Source organism: Cordyceps fumosorosea, assembly GCF_001636725.1.
Source record: "Cordyceps fumosorosea ARSEF 2679 chromosome Unknown scaffold_35, whole genome shotgun sequence".
NCBI lineage: Eukaryota > Fungi > Ascomycota > Sordariomycetes > Hypocreales > Cordycipitaceae > Cordyceps > Cordyceps fumosorosea.
In genome coordinates this window covers 70,808-90,968 of record NW_017387335.1, presented here as the reverse complement: position 1 = coordinate 90,968, position 20,161 = coordinate 70,808, and the positions used below count along the sequence as shown (strand labels likewise).

Genomic DNA, 20,161 nt, shown 5'->3' with positions numbered 1-20,161 from the left:
CAAAAATCAAGAAGAATGAAAAGAACAACTCCAAATGCAAAACTGACGGTCGCAATAGTAGCCGCTCACTCTTTACCCAAAGGCCGATATCGAATTTGTGTAGGGCTTCAAGGCAATTAAAGATTGCAGCTGCTGCAAGCTCTTGATAGCTTAGTACTGAGATGCTAGTGCTCATCCGTTGTGTGGGGTTAAACATCGGGCGTTGTCTGGGGCAACCGGTTTGGTGCTGTCTGAACAGGTGCCTGTAGCGCAGAAAATGTTCGAGTTAGTGACCGACAGAACTGAGACTGACGACGACCGAACGACGACCGAGATACAGGAAAAAGGGGTTGCGCATAAAATTCCTCGCCAGCAAAATTTGAAGCCTTGATTCAGCATGATTCTGCAACGGCTAGCGGCCCGCGCGACGGCGGCCACGCCAATCACCACCACTCTGCCGCTGTGCAGGGCCGTCCTCCCGGCGCAGCGCAGTGTCCCTCCCACGCCGAGCCTGCGACCGTACAGCAGCAGCAGCAGCAGCAGCAGCGCCGCATACCCGACCGTCACGGACCGCGGCTTCTGGAAGTCGCTGATCCCGAAGCCGCTGCGGCGGGAGAACCGCCCCGCGCGGCGCAAGGGCCAGGCGCGGCCGTGGAATCCGGCCACGTACTTCATCGTCATGTTCCTGTTCGTCGGGTCCATGTCGATCCAGATGATCGCGCTGCGCAACCAGACCGGCCGCCACATGCGGCAGGCGAGCGTGCGCCTGCAGCGCCTGCGCGAGGTCGTGGAGCGCGTACAGGCCGGCGAGGACGTCGACGTGGAGAAGGTGCTGGGCACGGGCGAGCCGCAGCGCGAGGCGGACTGGGAAGAGGGTGAGTTGTCGCCCTTGGTGCGAGGCGGGATGGGGGGAATGCTGACGTTTTCATTAGTGCTGCAGGCGATTGAGCGAGAAGAGGCGATGAAGAAGTCGACGCCGAAGGACGCACCGAAACCGAAGAGCGCAGCCGCACCACAGCCGACAACACCGGCCGCCACCCCGCAGCCAAGCGCGGAACAAAAGTCAACGAAGAGCACAGGATTTGGCAGCTTCTTTTAGCGCGGTGACGTGGAAGAAGTTCTCTTGTTTTATAAATGCATAGTCTATATGGGTGTATATTATACTGTACAACAGTCCCTTTTACGAGAGCATATCTTTGAATACATCGGAGTTTTGTCTTTGTACATCTGGCGCAGCCTCGTGGTGATGATGCTGAGCCGCATCCTTGCGCAGCTCCTCCATGAGAGCAGGCAGCAGTTCCTCCGTCATCACCTCCGTCCGCACGCCCAGCTCGCCACGCTGGTGCGGGTCGAGGTCGGCGAAGAAGTGGTCCTCGCCGCGGACGCCGCCCGCGTTGACCACGGCGATGGGCATGCGGCGCGCCTTGGCCTGCCGCGCGAGGCGCCACGCCGAGTAGGTGGCCAGCGAGGTGCCCATGACGAGCAGCCGGTCGGCGGAGTTGACGGCCTCCTCGGCGGCGTCCCGGACCGCGGCGGCGATGCTCTCACCGAACATGACCACGTTGGGCTTGAGGATGCCGCCAGTGCTCGGCGCCGCCCACGCGCCGTCGGCGTCCGTTTCGACAACTGAGCGGTGCGAGTCGCTGTTGAGCGGCGGCTCTGTCAGACATCTGGGGCACGGCGGGTACCGGAAGGTCGTGTATGGCGCGTCCGGGAGGTCGACGTCGCCGTCGGGGTTGGTCTTGATGCCGCGGCGGGCGCGCTGCGCCGGGTCCTCGGAGCCCAGCGCGCCCGTCCGCAGCGCCTCCTGCAGAAACGCGTCCCAGCGCGGGTTCAGGCGCGCCAGCTCCCTCTGGAACTCGTTGCGGTCGAGCTCGGACCGGCAGCCGGTGCAGACGACGGTGCGGAGGTAGCCGTGCAGCTCGATGGTCGGCATCTCGGGGTGGGCCCTGGTGTGGAAGGAGTCGACGTTCTGGGTGACGACGGCGCTGAGCAGGCCGAGGCGGCCCATGTCGCGGACGGCATAGTGGGCGGCGTTGGGGGCGGCGCCGTGGGTGGCGGACCAGCCGAGGAAGCTGCGCGCCCAGTAGCGCTTGCGGGCCTCGTGGCTGGCGAGGAACTCGTGGTGGAAGATGGGGCGGTAGGTCTTGTTGACGCGGTAGGTGCCGTTGACGCCGCGGTAGTCGGGGAGGCCCGAGGCGACGGAGAGGCCGGCGCCGGTGAGGACGAGGGTCTTGGGGGCGCGGGAGGGGTCGGGCAGCGGCGCGGCGAAGAAGCGACGGAGGGCGGCGACGGCGCCGGGGACGGAGGTGGCGGACGGGGGCGCGACGGTCGGAGCTGCGAGGATTTCCGTGTAGGGAATCCGCAGGAGTGGTTTCGGCATGTGAGCAGGGGTGAGGGTGGTTGGTTTGCGACTGCAGGTGGTGAGCGATTGGGGGAGATGAGGGAGCGGCAGTGGGTTGAGGTGGGTGTCGAGAGCGGTGGGTTGGGGAGAGTGACGTAGTTGGTTTTATGTGACGTGGGGAAGAAAAGGAAACGAGGCCGAGCTCGGCAAACGTAAAAAGATGCGGCTAGATTAAGGAATATGCCAATCGAGATCTCGGGGGTGTATGGCATGTAATTGACTGGTGTTCATTTTTCTGTAGTGGGATGGTTTTCTGGTCACTGGCGAGTTGAGATGAGATTAGATGGATGACAATTGCTGATAAGATTTCGGGTCGAGGGCTTCTCCGCATGAGGTGCAGGGGCCCACAGTGGGAGAGTCAGTGGCGTGAACCACCGAAACGTGCTGTAGAAATCATGGCAAGTCATGGTAAGCCACTGTATGCTGGCGAGGTCTGTACAACGTGGTACCTGTGTACACAAAGTAACTTTCTGTTGTGTAGCTAGAAATGGCCGAGGATTTAGTTGGAAGCCAATAGGAGAATCAAGGTAAATAGCATGTAATAAATGAAAGAGAAAAAAACAGAATATTTCCTGACGTGTGCATCAGACCATGATGGACGGACTCAACCTTGGACACATTGACTGACAGGATGCAAACACGGAAAACTAAATGAGGAGGACGGAAAATACATGGTTTAAAATAGACTTGAAATTAAATAAAAAAGCAAGAAAGAGCAGATTTTATCCTGCCCGCCTGTAAAGCGCTGAATCACACACACACACACACATGTACACCGCGTATGTTACCTGTTACCCGACTCGCTGCGCTGTGGAGGCTTCACGTCGCGGCGATGTTCGGTCTCCGTCAGGCCACAAACCAAACCAACGTGATGGGACGGGCTCGTGCCAGCCGGAGCAAAAGCGGTACATTTTGCTTCCTTTCCGCTCTCAACCTTGCCTCTTCTTCTACCCATCTTTTCTTCTCTTTTCTTTTCTTCTCTTCTCCTCTTCCTCTTCCTCTTCCTTGCCTTTTCTCATTCCGACTTTTCCTTCTGGACCACCGCCGCTGCAACCTTGGCACCTACAGCACCTCTCCCGCCATTCCGAATCTGCCCACCCGGAACCTGCAAACCCCGAGCGCGAACGACAACTGCAGGTGCTGTGCATGATACCAAGACGACGGTGTTTGCGCTGCTGTTGCTCCTGCCGCCTTCGACTGTCGAACCTTGAGCAATTCCCCCGCTACTCACGATGTCATCTGTCCATCACCAATGATTGTTTCATGATTACGCTGTAACCGCCAAACGCCACGCCTCGCCACGTCTTGCCACGCCATCACTGCCTGTCCTCGCGGCCGCCGCGCCTCTCCATCAACACATACACCTGCATCATTGTACATGGCACTGCCTCGGTCGCCACGCAAACATCCGCGTCTTCCTCCTCCTCCACCTCCTCCACCTCCTCCACCTTGTACAGCTCCCCCGCCGTCGCCGCCATGTCGCGCCAGGCACGTCGCTCTGGCCGCCTGGCGGTAACCTGGTGTCTCTCGGTGACGCCATCCGCCATGGCCGTCGCTGCTATGACCTGTGCCCCCAGCACTGGAGGAGCCACTGTGGGAGCCTCCAGCTTCAGCGCCATTCCCAGTCCCGGTCCCGGTTCCAGCGGTTCCAGTTCCAGTGGTTCCAGTGGCCCCAGTCCCAGCAGCTCAATCAATTCCAACGCATCCATCGCTATTCCCCGCCCTCTGATTGGCCTGCCGTCCCGCGCCATCGCAATCACCACCCGCTGTGGAGGTCCAAGCTCATCCGTTCCGCGCTCGACGCTATCCATACATGCATTACGAATACCACCATACCAGTCTGGCTTCATTGACTCCCTTGAGATCCCCCAGTCATCCCGCTTCCCCGCGTCTCCCTCTCGTCGCTCTTTTTTTCCTCGTCTCCCTCCTTCATCCTTGCCAAAATCTCACCTCCGCGCCTACCACGTATACTCGACCGCCTCCCAACTCCCCTCCGCGCTCTCCTCGGCCGTCCTCCATCTCGCCCCGACCCTTACGCGCCGTCGCTTGCGCAAGCTCGTCGTCGCCATGGGCCACAGCCATAGCCATGGTGGCCACTCCCACCACAACCACGACAACTCCTACCTCGTCTCCGCCAACAAGAACGATCCCGGCGTCCGCATCACTCGCATCGGCCTCCTCTCCAACCTGCTCATGGCCGTCGCCAAGTTTATCGGCGGCTGGGCCTTCAACTCGAAGGCCATGGTCGCCGACGCGTGGCACAGCATCGCCGACATGGCCTCGGACATTCTCACCCTCGCCACCGTCTCCTGGAGCATAAAACCGCCCTCTGATCGCTTCCCGCTGGGCTTCGGCAAGGTGGAGAGCCTTGGATCACTTGGCGTTTCGGGCATGCTACTGGTCGGTGGCGTCTACATGGGATGGGATAGCGGCATTAGTCTGCTCGCCCACTTCAACCCCGAAACAGCCCACGACATTCTCGAGCACGTCGGCCATGGCCATGGACACAGTCACTCTCACAGCGCTGCGGATCTCGGCATCCCCAGCGTTCACGCTGCTTGGCTGGCCGCCGGAACCATCCTCGTCAAGGAGTGGCTTTATCACGCGAGTAAGCAATCGTCCTTCACAACGACGCGAAATTAAGACATCTAACACATTGCAGCTATGAAGGTGGCGCGCGAACGCAAATCTTCTGTCCTCGCGTCCAATGCGGTCCACCACCGCGTCGACAGCCTCACGGGAATCGTCACCATGGCCGCCATCATCGGCGCAAACGTTATTGAAAACGCTGCATGGCTGGATCCCGTCGGCGGCCTGCTCATTTCCATCATGGTCATCCACGCCGGTTTCGACAACACCAAGTCGGCCCTCTACGAGCTCATCGATCAGACCATTGACGCTGACGTCAAGAGCAGCATCCGCAAACAGACCCAAGGTGCCCTTGTCAACGTCAACGACGGCCACGAGGTCGAGCTGCGCGACGTCAGCGGCGTCAAGTCGGGCCAGAACTACCTTGTCGACCTCGAGATGGCCGTCCCCGCGGTCTGGACCGTCAGCGACCTTGCCGACGTGGAGAATGCCGTCCGGACCGAGGTGGGCGCACGTGTCCGCGGCGTGCGCCGGGTGCGCGTTCGCTTCGTCTCCAAGGACGCGGCGGTCAATGCCAAGTTTGACGAGTTTGTCTACACCAACCTCGATGCGGATCCCGAAGGCCACAAGCATGAGAATGGCTCCAAGGAGGAGCACGACCACAAGCATTAGAATCATATACACGATGTAATATAGACGAAAATTTTTGGCTACCGTTGAATATATGGGTACAGGGCTCTGTTTTGTCTCGGTATATTTCATGTCGTGCGACTCGCACTGCAGTGACAGGACGTCACACGAGCAGGTTCAACAGGAGGGAGGGCGCACAGATTGAGTATCCCGCTGCGTGATGATGCATGAAAAAAATAAGAACATGTTTTTATTCCGTCGCAATGCCGCTAGCTTACTTGGTGTGTTTTTGCCATTGTCCAGGTTGTTGTCCAGGTTGTTGTCCAATGTGTTGTCCAGTTTAAGACCAATGCCTGTTTTATGGAACCTTACGGGCGCATGCCAAATGACCCCTGACAGTTGAAATCTCCGAGTTGGAAACACAGAATTAAAATACATGAGCGTATAGCCATTACCCTACTGCTTCTAGAAAAAAAAAAGGAAAAAAAAAAGCCAACGCCCTCCGTTGATCGCATGGTGAGACACCAAGGTCACCCCCCATCTACCCTATAAGCGCCATGACCTCATTGGCGCTGCTATAACGCCGCTTGGAGGGGCATCGCTGAGAGCGAGGTGGGGGGACGAGCTTGAGGAGAGCAGCCACCACTCTTGACTTGCGAGGTCGGGGTCCTGGTTTGGAGCATATAACAACTCGTCTGTGGTCACAAAAGACTAAAAAGTTGCCAATTGCATCTCAAAAACGGCTTGCCCATTGCTTTGGATACCGAGTGTGGACAGACGCACATCCTGTCAGTAGATGCTGCACACCGAAGTCATCAAGCTCCAGTTTTCAAGCCCATCCCAGGTCTGCCGTTTGCAAGTTGGCGCATATACAACCTCCCGCGTACACATGCTTCATACGCAATACTGAACACCAAAGTCTATCGTCTACGTACGAAGTTGTACATCTTAAGAACCACCTCTCATACCGCCTGAACATATATTATACCTACCCCAGACAAGAGCAAGCACCGCCGCCATGGTCGCCGCCGACGACGGCCCTCTCTACCTGGGCCTTGATCTATCTACACAGCAGCTCAAAGGTATCCCCACCTCCCTTCTCCGATTCACCTTGACCATCTCTGAGCGAAACCCCTGCTCACATCTGCTAGCAATTATCGTGGGACCCGACCTCAAGGCCGTCGCAAGGGCACACGTCGACTTTGACGCCGACTTTGGCCCCTCCTACGGCATCACCAAAGGCGTCCGCACCCGCCCTTCCACGGGTGAGGTCTACGCGCCCGTCGCGCTGTGGCTCGAGTCGCTCGACCTGGTCCTCCACCGTCTAACCACCGCCGGCGCGTCCCTGCACCGCGTGCGCGGCGTCTCCGGCGCCGGCCAGCAGCACGGCAGCGTGTACTGGGCCGCCGACGCCGCGCGCGCGCTCGCCACACTGGACCCGGCCCGCCCCTTGGTCACGCAGCTCGCCGGGGAGGATGTGCTCGCGCACCCGTGGTCGCCCAACTGGCAGGACCACAGCACGCAGGCCGAGTGCGACGCGTTCGACGGGGCGCTGGGCGGGCGGGACCGGCTGGCGGAGGTGACGGGTAGCGGCGCGCACCATGTACGTTGACCGGCAGAGGTGTGTGTGACGGAGAGAGAGAGAGAGAGAGAGAGAGAGAGAGAGAGAAAGAGAGAGAGAGAGAAAGAGAGAGAGAGATGATGAACATGGTGCTGACAGACTTTGTGGCAGAGATTCACCGGACCGCAGATTATGCGCCTCCGCCGCGTGCACCCGGACGTCTACGCTAGGACCGCGCGCATCTCGCTCGTCTCCTCGTGGCTCGCCTCCGTGCTCCTCGGGCGCATCGCGCCCATCGATGCCAGCGACGCCTGCGGCATGAACCTGTGGGACATGTCCTCCGCCCGCTGGCACCCGGATCTGCTCTCCCTCGCCGCCGGTGACTCCGTCGCCGCCTCGCGCCTCCGCGCGATGCTCGGCGAGCCGTGCCTGGACGCCGCGCGGCCGCTCGGGCCGGTCGCCGGGTACTTTGCCGCGCGACACGGCCTCCGCGCCGACTGCCAGGTGCTGCCCTTCACCGGGGACAATCCCGCCACGCTGCTCGCGCTGCCGCTGCGGCCCGGCGACGCCATCATCTCCCTCGGCACCTCCACCACCTTCCTGATGCACACCGAGACGGCCGCGCCGGACGCCGACCACCACTACTTCAACCACCCGACCACCCCCGGGCACTACATGTTCATGCTGTGCTACAAGAACGGCGGGCTGGCGCGCGAGCGCGTCCGCGACGACCTGCCCGGCGCCGCGGACGGGAGCTGGGCGGCGTTTGACAGAGCCATCGCGGAGACGCCGCCGCTGGACATCCAGGGGGGTCGCGCAAAGATGGGGTTGTACTTTGACCTCCGCGAGACGGTGCCGAACCTGCGCGCCGGCACGTGGCGCTTCACCTGCGCGGCCGCCGACGGGAGCGACCTGCGCGTCGCGGAGGCGTGGCCTGCCGCCACCGACGCCCGGCTGATTGTCGAGTCGCAGGCGCTAGGCGGGCGGCGACGCGTGCGCGCGGGGCGGCGCGCACAAGGCCCTGTGGGCTCTGGAGCGGCGCGACGGGCAGACGGTGGATGAGGTGCTGGCGGAGCGCTGGCGGGAGGACGGTGCGGTGGAGGAGGTGGACGAGGGGTACCGCGAGGGCGCGTACGAGGCGTACGGGAACGTGCTGGGTGCGTTTGAGGAGATGGAACGGAGGCTGCTGGCGGACGAGGAGGGGTGAGGAGGGAGGGTATTTCGTCACTTGAGTGGGCTGTGGGAGGTGTCTCAAGTTGGATTCTATTAATCATACACAAGGCTCGGTTTACCTTGGCTTGCTCTCATCTAACGTATTTGCTCATGAATCGTCTATGGAAGTCCGAGCGCAGCGCATCCTGCAAGGCTGTTAGTATCTGGCAGCAGGGTCACAAGGAGTAAAGAGTAGACTCACATTCACAAACCCCTTGTTCTTGCCCTTGTCCTCCGTCCCGCGCGCCTGGTTCTTGAAGACGACGTCGTCGTCCCAGCGCCTCTTCATCGTAAAGTCCTGCTTGTTGAGCAGCGGGTTGCCCAGCGCAATATTGCGTTCCCGCGCATCCTCCTCCTCCTTTACGCGCGCGAGTTCCTGCAACACTGAATCAGCAAACATCCCCTCAACACCGTGGGTCTGCGCCCGCTTCCACCCCCGAAACGCTCACCTCTTGCTTCTTCTTCTCCTCGCGCTCCCGCCGCACGCGCTCCAACTCCCGCTGCAGCTCCGCGTCCTCATCGTCGCTGTCGTCGCTGTCATCGTCGTCGTCCTCTTCCTCGTCGCTGTCGTCGGCGTCAATGTCCCTCGTCTCCTCTAATATCCGCCGCCGCTTCGCATGCATGTCCTCCTCCTCGGCCTCGCCGCTCGCAGGCAGCGACCTCTTCGCAGCGGCGTCGCCGGCCGCCGTCTTCTCGCCGTCCTCGATGGCCAGCGGCGCGCCGGTGCCCTTCTTCTTGGCGAAGTGGGCCGCCTCGGCGGCGAGGAGCTGGGTGGCCAGGTCGTGCGAGCTGTCGTCGTCGTCGCCGTCGTCGGCGGCGCCGCCCTGGCCGGCGCGGCGGTACTTGAGCTGCGTGTGCGCGGGGAGGAGGCGCTGGTGGTAGGCCGGGCCGCGGAGGGCGTCCTTGCCACGGGCCTGCCGCGGGAGTGGAGAGGTTAGAATTGGCCGGTGATCTTGATAAGGGGTGGGGAGTAGGTATTACCGGATCAAAGGTAGGTCTATGGGCTGTAGTCATGGTGTGTGTCTTTTATATTGCGCAGGTATTAAAGCAGGGCGATGGAAAAAGACGAGATAGAAAAGAGGTTGGATGATGTCGCCGTTTGGTCTTGAGCCGTCGAATACGGCTAGGCGACCGCGTACAAACAGGCAAAAAAGTGCCCACCGCCCGGCAGAATTTGCTCTTTGCAAGACCTATGCCTGTTCAACCACCTCCAAGTCCTTGCAACTGACAAGAAATTCTGAAGAGGATTCTTGTTAAAATTCATAAATTTATTCAAAATGCCACGAGAAGCGGAGCCGTCATTGAGCGAAAAGACCTTTGTCATACAGGCACTAGCCGAGGGGCTGCGTCTAGACAACCGCAAGTTTGAACAATATAGGTCACTAAAGCTTACATTCGGCGACGAGTATGGCATTGCTGAAGTGCAATTCGGCAAGACAAAGTGTGTTTCCTCACATATCCTCCTACAAGACCTCCCAGTTTCCTTACTAACTCGCCATCAGAGTCCTGGCCAAAGTCTCCGCAGAAGTCACGGTCCCGTTCTCCGACCGGCCGTTTGACGGCATCTTCACCATCGCCTCGGAGCTGGGCCCCATGGTCGCGCCCTCCTTCGAGGTGAACCGCCCCGCCGAGGCCGAGGTGCTCCTCGCGCGGCTCCTCGAGAAGACCATCCGGCGCTCCGGCGCGCTCGACACCGAGTCGCTGTGCCTGGTCGCCGGGCAAAAGTGCTGGTCGGTGCGCGTGGACCTGCACGTGCTCGTGCACGACGGCAACCTGCTCGACGCCGCGTGCCTGGCGGCCGTCGCGGCGCTGCGGCACTTTCGCCGGCCGGAGACGACGATGGAGGGCGGCGCGCTGACCGTGTACACGTCGGCGGAGCGCGAGCCGGTGCCGCTCAGCTGGCTGCACTCGCCGTTCTGCGTGACGTTTAGCTTCTTCGGTGGCGAGGGGGAGGAGGAGGGGGAGGAGGCCAAGGTGCTGCTGGACGCGACGTGGTTGGAGGAGCAGCTGCGGAGGAGCAGCTGCACGTTTAGCATGAACAGGCACGGGGAGATTTGCCAGATCTCGAAGCTGGGGGATGACGCGGTGGACGCGCAGCTGTTTGTGCGGTGCGCGCAGATGGCGCTGGACAAGACGAAGGAGTTTTCGGATGTGGTGGACAGGAAGCTGGCGGAGGACGCGAAGCGCAGGGACAAGGGTGGGTTGATGGCAGAGTTGACGGCGGAAAATGATAGATGATGATTGGGGTGTACTTTCGAGGCCGTAAGAAACCAGCATAACGACGTTTCAAAGGGTACGGATAGACTCCGTGAAAAACCGACTTTTATGCTACATTGCAGAATCTACTTTGGGGCAATCTTCTCGATTTCTTTTCCATTCGACGTAGAGGTGGTCACGAGAAAACTATCCATCTCTGCGTGTGCAAGACAAGGCGGAAGCGCAGACAGACAAGTGGTGAAGGAAGAAAAAGGACGCTCAATGTAGCCAAATAATTATTCTAAAAATAAACCCAGCACGGACCGAGTAGCTAAGCATACGCTGCCCATCCCGAGTACAGCACAGCCAGATTTCTCTCATCCGTCGCCTGGTTGATCAAGTCGTTGACCGTCGCCGTCACGCTCAGTGCCTTTGAAAGCTTCTTCCTAACAACCTCCAAGGCGCGGTCCGCCTCCGACGGCTCGTTCACGTTCTTGCCCGCCGTCTTGCGCTCGCCATTCGCCCGACCCCCGCCGCTCTTGTTGCCTCGGCCTTGCTTCTCGCCCCCGTCCTCCGCGTCGTCGGCCGTCGGCGGCTCGTTTTCGTCCTGGTTGTCCCGCGCCTTTTGCAGCTTCGCCAGCCGCAGCGGCGAGATGGACCACGTGTACAGCGGATCGTAGCGCAGCACGTCCAGGATCGTCATGATGGAGTACTGTTCGTCGCGCAGCGCGTCCAGGGTGAACTCGCAGCAGCGCCGGAAGACGCCCTCCGTCTTGCTGATGCCCATGCCGTCGACGATGTCGCGTGTTAGGCGGAACGGCACGAGCTCGGGCACGGGTAGGATGCGGCCTGCTTCAAACGCCACGCCCAGGTCAATGTGCACGACCTCGCCTGTTTTCGTGTCCAGTAAGATGTTGTGGCCGTGCCGATCGCCAAGGCCGAGAACGTGGCCGAGCATGGAAATCGCGGCCGTGGTTCTGGTGTAGGCCAGCCGCTTCGCGTACCATTCGTCTGGATCCTCAAAGTACTCCATAAAGAAGTACTTCATGACAGGGTGGAAGCGGTCCGTTACTTTTCGGTAGGTGCTGATGCGCGTCTCCATGTTCCTGTTTTGCACGTTGAAAATCTCCTTGCGACACTGTGAGCCTTTCAGGTCCTTAGGGTAATATCTCTCGTGCGCAGGCATGAGGAACTCGTGCAGTGGTATCGTATTCGGGACAAACTCGATGAGACCCGACGTGGCTGTCAGCGGGAGCACCTTGTACGTTCGGATGCCGAGGTTGCGTTGCTGCGCGGAGCGGTGATGCTTGAGCAGCGAGGACACGGCAGCAAATACCTGCTCCATGATGGCGTCCTGGCGCAGATCGTCATGGCCTCCCTTGACAAGCTGTTTGTACTTTTTACCATCCGTGCCAATAGCAGTGATGATCTTGGGGGCACTGACACCGCCCGCAATGGTCATGGACGGCTCCAGCTTGGCAATCGTCGGGACCGTCGAGTAGTCCTTGTTGGCGCGGATCTCGACATGCATAGTGGGTGGTGGAATATGATACTTGGCCAGCCCTATGACCATGTTCAAACCAGCCTGGGAATCCTTCAGAGGGAACTTGGCCCCTGCCTTGTACTTGTTGGCATCTCTGTCCACTGCCAAGCCGTGGTAATACTTGCTTGTCTTTTCAATGGACAGCCAGATGTTGGCAACGGCCTTCGTAGCCGCCAGTCTCTGCGCGACCTTGTCTGTGGCCTTGACTCGCTGGACGGCTACCTCGTCCTTGGACTGCACCCTCACCTTTGTGCCGGACCAGATTTGATACATTCCATGGTATGGGTGGTCGACACAGATGTTGTACACCAACTCGATGAGGAGTTTTTGGAAAGCAGAATCACTGTGTTGTAATCGTGATGTGAGCTGGTTCATGAGACTTGCAAACTTGCGCGTTGGAACCTTGGGAAGATAGCGAGCGACGGCCTTATTCGTCCCTTCTTCCGCGGACCTCTCTAGCCATAGTGCTGTGAAACGTAGCGCGTCATTGTTATGAGCATCGGAAGCAATGAGCGAGAGAAGATAGTTTTCCACACTCAGTCGAACGAATTCGCTTCTGGTTTGTTCGACACGCCGCAGCTCCTGCTCGTCCAGTTCCAGCCACTGCTTCTCCTTGGACAGCACATAGTCGTATCGTTTGCGAAGTTGGCTCTCCTTTGTCGACGCAATGAGCTCCTTCAACTCTGAAACCTCGTCGCTCTTCGCCTTTCGCAAATTTTGCAGCCTCTCCAGATCCTCAAGTCCATCGGCGTCTTGAAGCTGTCCGTCGCAGAACAGTGCAAATTGATGAAACACGAGGCCGGCTTCCGTGCCATAATTTGCGCTGCCAATCTCCTTGAGGGCTGGTTCAAGATATTTCTTCTGAATGTCGCGGGGCTTCTCCCGTCGGGCAATAGACAACCTGTCTCCAATCTTGGCAAGCAAATCTGCTCTGGTGACGGGAATTGCCTGTCTGTTCAGAACCGAGTCCGTGTCGATGGTTTGTAGCATCTGTATTGCAGTGCTCATCTCTCCTTGATCCCACAACGCGTTGGCCACCTCGATGTTAACGGATGCGTCAACATGCAGATCCAAGTCGCGGCAAGCAGGGATCAGATTGGAGAGCGATGTGGCGATATTGAGAGATTCCTGTGTGGCTTCGTGGAACCTATATAGCTCAGACGACATTAAAAGCGACTGCACCTCTGCTTTTCGCATCGCAGAAGTCGATAGACTGGCTTCTTGAAGGATGTTGGAGTGTTGACTCAGCATACTCATTGTCGTGCCTCGGCATGACAAGATGTTGCTTATGTCGTCAAATCGTCCGCGTTTCATCCAATCACCGCGCGATTGGAATACGTCAAGGGTATTGCTCAGCCCATCGCCGCGTGAAATACTCATCAGATCGTCCAGTTCGCTCAAAGCAGCAAGAGTGCCCAGCTTATTTCTGAGCATAGATATGGTAGGCCTGTTGTTTCCAGTGACACTGCCTATAGTCTTGGCAAAACCTTCATACACGACCTTTCGGACAGATGCAACCTCGGTTGCGTTGTGTATGGCTTGGTATGCCTTGTAGGTTGTCACTGCGAAACTATCGCTGTCCTTTGGCGCCGGTAAATTCCACATTTCCAACCTTTGCGCAGCCTTGAATGTATTTTCTGTAGCAGCAGGCGAGGTATCGATGGTTTGGTGCGTCTGCTGCAGCGAATGGGACAGCCCGGACAACCCAAGCGAACTCAAGGCGCCAACAAGAGCCTGGGCATCGACCGTGCTAGAGCCGTTCCGCAGACGAATGTGACTGTCAAATTGCGCACCGAGGAAAGCCACGCTCTTCATCCCGTCATTCTCAAACGTGATTCGCGACAGCACTTTTGACAGGGTGGCCTCTTCAGGCAATCCGTAGTATGCGTCTGGGTCGTCAATGTTTTCGAATATGGACAGGAGCGTCGAGCTGAGGTCACTCTCACGGGCCGAAGAGGCACGTCTAGATTGTCGACCGGTCTCAATAGATGCTAGCTCGGCAAACAAGAGTGCTGTTTTGTACATGCCGCAGTGCGTTGCGGCAGCCGCTGCCAACGAGTAGTCAACCTCCAACCAATGCAGCCGGTCACTTATCGAGCCCTCTTTTGGATACTCTTGTGTGCGGAGATAGAGCAGCGTGTTTATCAGAAGCGCGATTCTGGGTCGCGCCGAGTCGACTTTCACTTGCAGCCAAGACTTGAAACCTGTTGAAATGGAGCGCCTCATTACCTGTTGCTGCTCGAGCTGAAACAGCAGAACTAGGTGGACAATAAACGGAAACGCCTTCTCTGCGAATCCTTTGACCTTGGACAGGACCGGGGAGAGCACTGACAGTAGAATGGAGTCCGGAACCGAGTTTGCCATCAAAACTGCGAGATCAGAAAGCCATCTGTCAGAGGTGATGTCGCTGTCCCATATTGATTGCTCGTCCTGGCTCGGCTGTGACTGCTCATTCTCGGAGGGCGGTGACCGGTAGAGTGACCATTGCGAGGTGAGATACAAAGGCTCTGCCAAGCTTCTCTGGCAGGCTATGAGGAGCGGTTCATCTTCCTGCAGCACTGCTTTAGATATGGCCGCTCTCAAGACAGACTCAGCCAGACCCGCCGTCAATGTGTCACTGTTGGAAGTGAGACTCTGAAGCAGACTCAACAAGCCCATCTCGGAACCGTTAGGGCCGGCTGCGATTTTGCTGTAAGTTGCCATGTCCGACTCTGCAACGATGCCTTCTGGTATGTCTCCAGATGCAGCAAACGCTCTTCCAACCACTCTGCCTGCCCATGACAAATAGTTTGCGCTCAGAGCCTTTGTGCTGCAACTCTTCCATACCGCACTTGCATGCAGCACTGCATCGCCGTCTGTGCTGAGCATATCGTTGCTGATGTACTCGGGGATGCTGAAGTCACCGCACAAGAGTCCCATGGCCAACTCTCGGGACTCTTCGTTGAGCAGCTCATGCTTCGCGTTGCCATCCCGCAAAATGTCAAGCAGTAGCTTGCTCTCACAGGTGCTATGGTCAGCATTGCCTGACGACCGTACATGGGCAGCTGAGCCCGTGATGGACTTGAATGACAGTTTTTGCGATTCATTTTTAAACGCCGGTGACGTGTAATTATCCAGGTAGGCCGCAAGCCACTTGTGGAACTTGGTGGCTTTACTCATCGTAGCCTTGAATTGGCTTTCCTGGGTGGTGCTGGATTGGCTGGACTCGAGGAAAACTCGGAGAGAAGCCAGGGCCGATAAAGAATAACCTGCCAGGAAAGAGGGAGTTTGCTGAAGATGACGCGCCCCGTTTTCCAGTAAGTATTGACTGATTCCCAAGGCATCGTCAGCACACTCCGAGTCCGTCATCAAGGTCCGCACAGAGTTGAGCAGCATCTCCAAACAGTAAGACTCGAGGGCGACAGGTCCCGCCAGACAAATCAGAATCCGCACTTTTCTCAACACAGAGCAAGCATGCAAAGATCCCAAGGCGGGATGAACCGTGTTGAACAGCTTCCTGGCAATGGACACGATCAACGCGGGAGTCCAAAGCTCGCTGAACAAAAACTCGGTGCCTTGACACAACCGTGCCAGCTCATGGATGACATATTTGGCACGAAACATGGGCTGCTGATTCGGCGGGAGCTTCGTATCGGACTGCGCTATCTTGGTGATGTCCTTGTAAATCTTGGCAGCGTATGTTAGCTCCTCGCTCTTTGCAAAGACTCTGTCGACGGCATCTTCCTGGTCGATGATGTCGAAGAAGTAGGCGACAATATCAACGAAGCTGATGTATATGCTTTCCGTAAATAGCTTACTTCCCATCTTCTTCTTGATCTTGGCCTCGCCATTGTCTTTGCTTGACGGATCAAAAGCAGCAGTGAAGGCCGTGCTATACGTGATGGCCGCGGCGAAGTTGGCCTGAAGCAGCTCAACCTCAGTCTTGCCAATGTGCCTTGCAATTTCGCTTCGAACAGCATTCTGGCCCCTCATTGTCGATAACCCGATGGCATCGGACTGCGCACTGGTCAACAGCTCGCCCAGGGACTCGAATCCAAAAATTGCAAACGGGATGTCCTCAACCGAATCGCTCTCCATCCAGGTATAGAGCAGCTGACGAGTGAAGAGACCAAAGAGCTCCTTTGGCGATGTCAGGTCCAGAGAGCGAGATATATCTGCGATGCATCGACGAGCGTGTTCTGATACCGACGAGATTTTTCCAGGAATCTCAAAGATGTGATATGTACAGCGTCGCAACAGGGTTGGCCATCTCTGTGCTAGATTGGAGAGCACCAGTAACCGACATGCTATCCCTGCCTCGCTTTCCGGGTCCGCCGGCAAGCTGCCAAGAACATCGACAAATACTTCGTCGTGCAGCATGAGGATGTAAAGCTCGAACAAGTCTGCAATTCTTTCCGCAACATAGTATTTGACGGCCATGGAACCTTCCCTGAGAATGAACAGCAACGATGTTCGGCAAGAGTCCAGTTTCAGACCCGTACCATAGCCTGGCTGGAGTCTCAGCAGGGTGAAGAGCAGTGTCGACAATGCCTTCAAGCTTCGCGGCGAAAAGAAGTTTGCATCGAGGCAAGTTTGGATGAAGTAGTGGTATAAATCGCCAACGCTATTTGACAACTCCCCGCTGTCGCTAAGCCACATGCTAGACAGCCCATGCAGCACCTCAATGCACGCGGTAAGAGCCACCTCGCAGCATCGGTATTCATTGCTGCCAACCATTTCGCCGAGTCTCTGGATGATGGTCAATGCTCCGTCAGGGTTGGTGACAAGATCAGAGCTAAACAGCTCTGTCAAGGTAGGATAGCACGACAGCAGCTCTTCATCAGACATTCTGACCAGCTCGTAAATGAATGCGTCAGGCACCAGACCGACTTGGCTTTCTTCACGGTGCGACGTAATTATGAAGTTGAGGCGACAACGAGTATCAGCGTAAAAGCATGGTGGGCTTAGAGATACCTGATGGATGGAGCGTGGAAGCGGTATAGACGCTGTCAAGTTTAGGCCCCGGCTGCCTTGAGACTCGAACTCGTCATCAATCTCCATCATGTCGTAACTGCCAGCCGAATCCTTGAGCAGGTTGTGCTTCCTCAGCGCATCAAAAGAGAGTGTCAGCAATCTCAGAAGAGCCTCGTTTTCCCCATGTAGTCGCTCTATTCCAACATGGTCTAGGTCTGGAATGCACGGCCTGATGTTGCGGAGAATTTGCTGGATGAACGAATTTGCGTCTACGGAGGCAAGGGCCTGCGTGATGCCCCTCTCGATGTTGCTCATGATGAGACTCTCTACCAAAGCAGATTGGCTTGAGTTGAGATAAGAGATTTCAGGCAGCAGCATCGCGCCGACTATCGAGGCTGACAAAAGACTTTCGAATCTTTCCTGCGATATCTGAGTGCCGCCCTCATTCGGTTTCTTCGACCAAGACGTGCATAGTTCGCTGAGTTCCTCAAACTTGGGATAAACCAACTCCAACAAGAGCTTCTTCGACGGAAAGTAGGTGTTCGAGTCAGATGTGGTCCCATTTGACTCTACAGAAGGCTGGTGGCCGCAAGTAACAAGGGGGCTGGCGTCTGATTTATGGTTCAGAAGAAGCAGGTACTCGTTGAACGGGCCAATGTCCTGTTGAAGCTTCCACGTCTCGCAGACTACACCACCAATGACGGACTCTGTCATATTCGCAACAGCTAGCTTCATCCCACAGCAAGCTCGTAACAAGTTGACCAAGTAGATTGGCTGCACTGATTGGCTTTGCGATGAAGGCGCAGAAGAATCTGCGGGATTCCAGAGCGACAAGGCCCATCGTATAATGTAGTTGGACGTTGCTTGGCTTGCGCTTGGTAAAATGGTATTCCTGAGGTGGAGAAGGTGATGCATAAGACCAATAGACGTGTCACATAACACTGCAGGTCCGTTCACATCGGCTGTTGTGACGATGCTGTTTATATCTGCTGATAAAGAATGGTGAGGTAGGACGTCTGTTTCCAGAATAGTATGGATCAGCAGGCCAGCAGCGCGACATGTGCTTTGCAGGCTAATAGCTCTGGTTGCCACTTGCCAAAGCTGCTTCCAGTCTTCGACCATGTCGTTGGTTGCCTTGGAGAGTTGAAGACAGCTCGAGCATGCCACCAGAGCCCAAGACGCTATACTTGCATTCTTGTGAGTTGTCAAGCCAACGAGCTCAGGGAGCAAATCTTGGACTTCGTCGTCGGCTAGGGCTGTAGTTGCCACTATGAAAGGTATGACTTGGAGGGCGGTATGCATAATCTCTGTTTGTCGATCTTTGAGTCGTGCTCGAAGACGGTTGTTTGCTTGGTCAACTCGACGCCTTTTTCGCGGCTGCTCAGTTCTTTGCGACGAAATTGCGTGCGGTTTTTGCCGTCCTAAAATCGCTTCCAGAGATGCTATGCACTGAACAATACCCCATTGACTCTCAGAGTCTGTGTTTAACGGGTTTAGTCCAAAGATGCCGATTTGGAGATAGTCTTTTGGGAGAAGACTTGTCACGAATGTGATGTCGCGAAGTTGGAGCTGGTTGTGGGAGCTTCGTTTCGAGTATTCCTGCCATAGAGGCTCCAATAGATAAACGACATCTTCCCTCACAGCATCGGTCCATTTATTGATAGCCAAATTCTCGATATGCAGTTGGGAAAGCAGAATGGTCCTGAGGATTTCGTTCCGCAGTGACTTGATTGTGTCGTCTTGCGATACCCTGTCTGCTCTCCACCAGTGAGTCATCAATGGCAAAAGATCTTGAACAAGAGTACCCGTATAAGCCGGGTTATCCAACTGGGTCGCTGATATAATGTTGTTGACTACGGCGAAACTCATGGTCTGCAGAGATCCAAGGCTCAGGTTGTGAAGGCGCAGCACTCTCAAGGACGCACTGGCAATATCCTGGTATCGGCTCAAAACATGAGCATTTGGAGCGGTCACAAGGCAGAGAAGGCCTTCCAGAGCGTCTCGGACGGGCTCTCCATCTGTGATCTCTGGTGGCTTCTGGCTCAGGAGAGATCCTGAGTTGGAGCGCAAGGTCGACCGTGGCGTGCCTGGAGCAGGCGAATTGCGGCCAATTAAACTCTGATCAGCAGGGCCATTTTGCGGGATGCGACTGGAAATGATGTCAAGGAAGAAGTCGACGCATATCTGCCAGAGGCGGCCGTCCTTGCGTGAGAAGTACTCCACGTTGGCAGCACGGGAGAGGAGCTCTGTGAGAGCCTTGACGTAGTCATTGAGAAGCGGGCGCACAAATACATCTCCGGGCCCCGGCAAAACTTGGGTGATGTGATCGATGATTGCGGATAGTGTCTTTTGTTTGAGCTTCGCGGCTCCTCGGCTTGCTGCTGCCCTCACAGCTCTCGCGCATTTATTTAGGCGAAGCTCTGCGGGTTTTGAGGTCTTCTTGTCAAAGTACTTCGGTTTTTGCTCAAGAACTGTTTTGAAAAGAGCCTCAAAGATGTCATGGTAGGCCTTGTCTCCCAGCTCGGACAAGTCAATGGCAGCGGCATTGTTGCGGCTCAGCAGCTGGTTCAGGTCGTCCAGGGCCTTATCGCGTGTTTTGACTGGACCAGCGGCGAGGTCGACTGCATCATTGAGGTATCAGCTTTCCATTCAATGATAAAGCGCTTTATAGCCACTAACTTGTAATTGTTTTCACCGTATACGCCGAGGTCATGGCGAAAGTGCACCTGTGTTGACCAAGACCAAGGGGTGTAGCGTCGTGAGCGCGACAAGGGTGCTTTGCTGTTCGTTGGTAAGCCGTTGACGAATCCAGGCCTCACACACGTGACGCCATAGTCTTGATCATGTTATGCACTCTGTGATAATTATTGATTGCAATTTGCTTAAATTCTTGATTTTCTAGCGGGAGATGTATTTCCCAATTCTATCTCCTCCCTGTCGTCCCTCGCGATCGGTACCTCCATGTACGGGCCTCACTTCCACTACTGCTAACTCTTTGACGCCAAGTAGCTCCGCCATGCTGGTAGGAATAGACTTTCGGACTCGGGGAGTAAAATTCGGGCTCCTGAAACATGTAATAGAGTTATTAAGCCAT

General features: G+C 56.7%; 7 protein-coding genes across 7 annotated transcripts; 3 read left to right on the top strand and 4 right to left on the bottom strand.

Annotated features, from left to right (window-relative positions):
• Window positions 1-376: 376 nt before the first annotated feature.
• On the top strand, window positions 377-1,078 carry ISF_08767 (hypothetical protein; the record flags this gene model as incomplete). The annotated part of the gene is made up of 2 exons (XM_018852370.1): window positions 377-854; window positions 912-1,078. The coding sequence occupies 2 exons, from the start codon at window positions 377-379 to the stop codon at window positions 1,076-1,078; spliced, it is 645 nt and encodes a 214-aa protein (XP_018700447.1).
• An 81-nt stretch (window positions 1,079-1,159) lies between these two features.
• ISF_08766 (NAD-dependent histone deacetylase, silent information regulator Sir2) lies at window positions 1,160-2,362 on the bottom strand (the record flags this gene model as incomplete). Its single annotated transcript, XM_018852369.1, has 1 exon — window positions 1,160-2,362. The coding sequence occupies one exon, from the start codon at window positions 2,360-2,362 to the stop codon at window positions 1,160-1,162; it is 1,203 nt and encodes a 400-aa protein (XP_018700446.1).
• Window positions 2,363-3,859: 1,497 nt separating this feature from the next.
• On the top strand, window positions 3,860-5,644 carry ISF_08765 (Cation efflux protein; the record flags this gene model as incomplete). Its single annotated transcript, XM_018852368.1, has 3 exons — window positions 3,860-4,171; window positions 4,223-4,991; window positions 5,046-5,644. 3 exons carry the CDS (start codon window positions 3,860-3,862, stop codon window positions 5,642-5,644), a joined length of 1,680 nt encoding a protein of 559 aa, XP_018700445.1.
• A 976-nt stretch (window positions 5,645-6,620) lies between these two features.
• ISF_08764 (Carbohydrate kinase, FGGY) lies at window positions 6,621-8,225 on the top strand (the record flags this gene model as incomplete). Its single annotated transcript, XM_018852367.1, has 2 exons — window positions 6,621-7,205; window positions 7,335-8,225. The coding sequence occupies 2 exons, from the start codon at window positions 6,621-6,623 to the stop codon at window positions 8,223-8,225; spliced, it is 1,476 nt and encodes a 491-aa protein (XP_018700444.1).
• A 242-nt stretch (window positions 8,226-8,467) lies between these two features.
• ISF_08763 (Cwf15/Cwc15 cell cycle control protein) lies at window positions 8,468-9,389 on the bottom strand (the record flags this gene model as incomplete). The annotated part of the gene is made up of 4 exons (XM_018852366.1): window positions 8,468-8,521; window positions 8,578-8,751; window positions 8,825-9,289; window positions 9,357-9,389. 4 exons carry the CDS (start codon window positions 9,387-9,389, stop codon window positions 8,468-8,470), a joined length of 726 nt encoding a protein of 241 aa, XP_018700443.1.
• A 375-nt stretch (window positions 9,390-9,764) lies between these two features.
• ISF_08762 (hypothetical protein) lies at window positions 9,765-10,652 on the bottom strand (the record flags this gene model as incomplete). The annotated part of the gene is made up of 1 exon (XM_018852365.1): window positions 9,765-10,652. One exon carries the CDS (start codon window positions 10,650-10,652, stop codon window positions 9,765-9,767), a length of 888 nt encoding a protein of 295 aa, XP_018700442.1.
• Window positions 10,653-10,902: 250 nt separating this feature from the next.
• On the bottom strand, window positions 10,903-19,780 carry ISF_08761 (Ataxia-Telangiectasia Mutated; the record flags this gene model as incomplete). Its single annotated transcript, XM_018852364.1, has 3 exons — window positions 10,903-17,774; window positions 18,873-19,688; window positions 19,747-19,780. 3 exons carry the CDS (start codon window positions 19,778-19,780, stop codon window positions 10,903-10,905), a joined length of 7,722 nt encoding a protein of 2,573 aa, XP_018700441.1.
• Window positions 19,781-20,161: the final 381 nt, after the last annotated feature.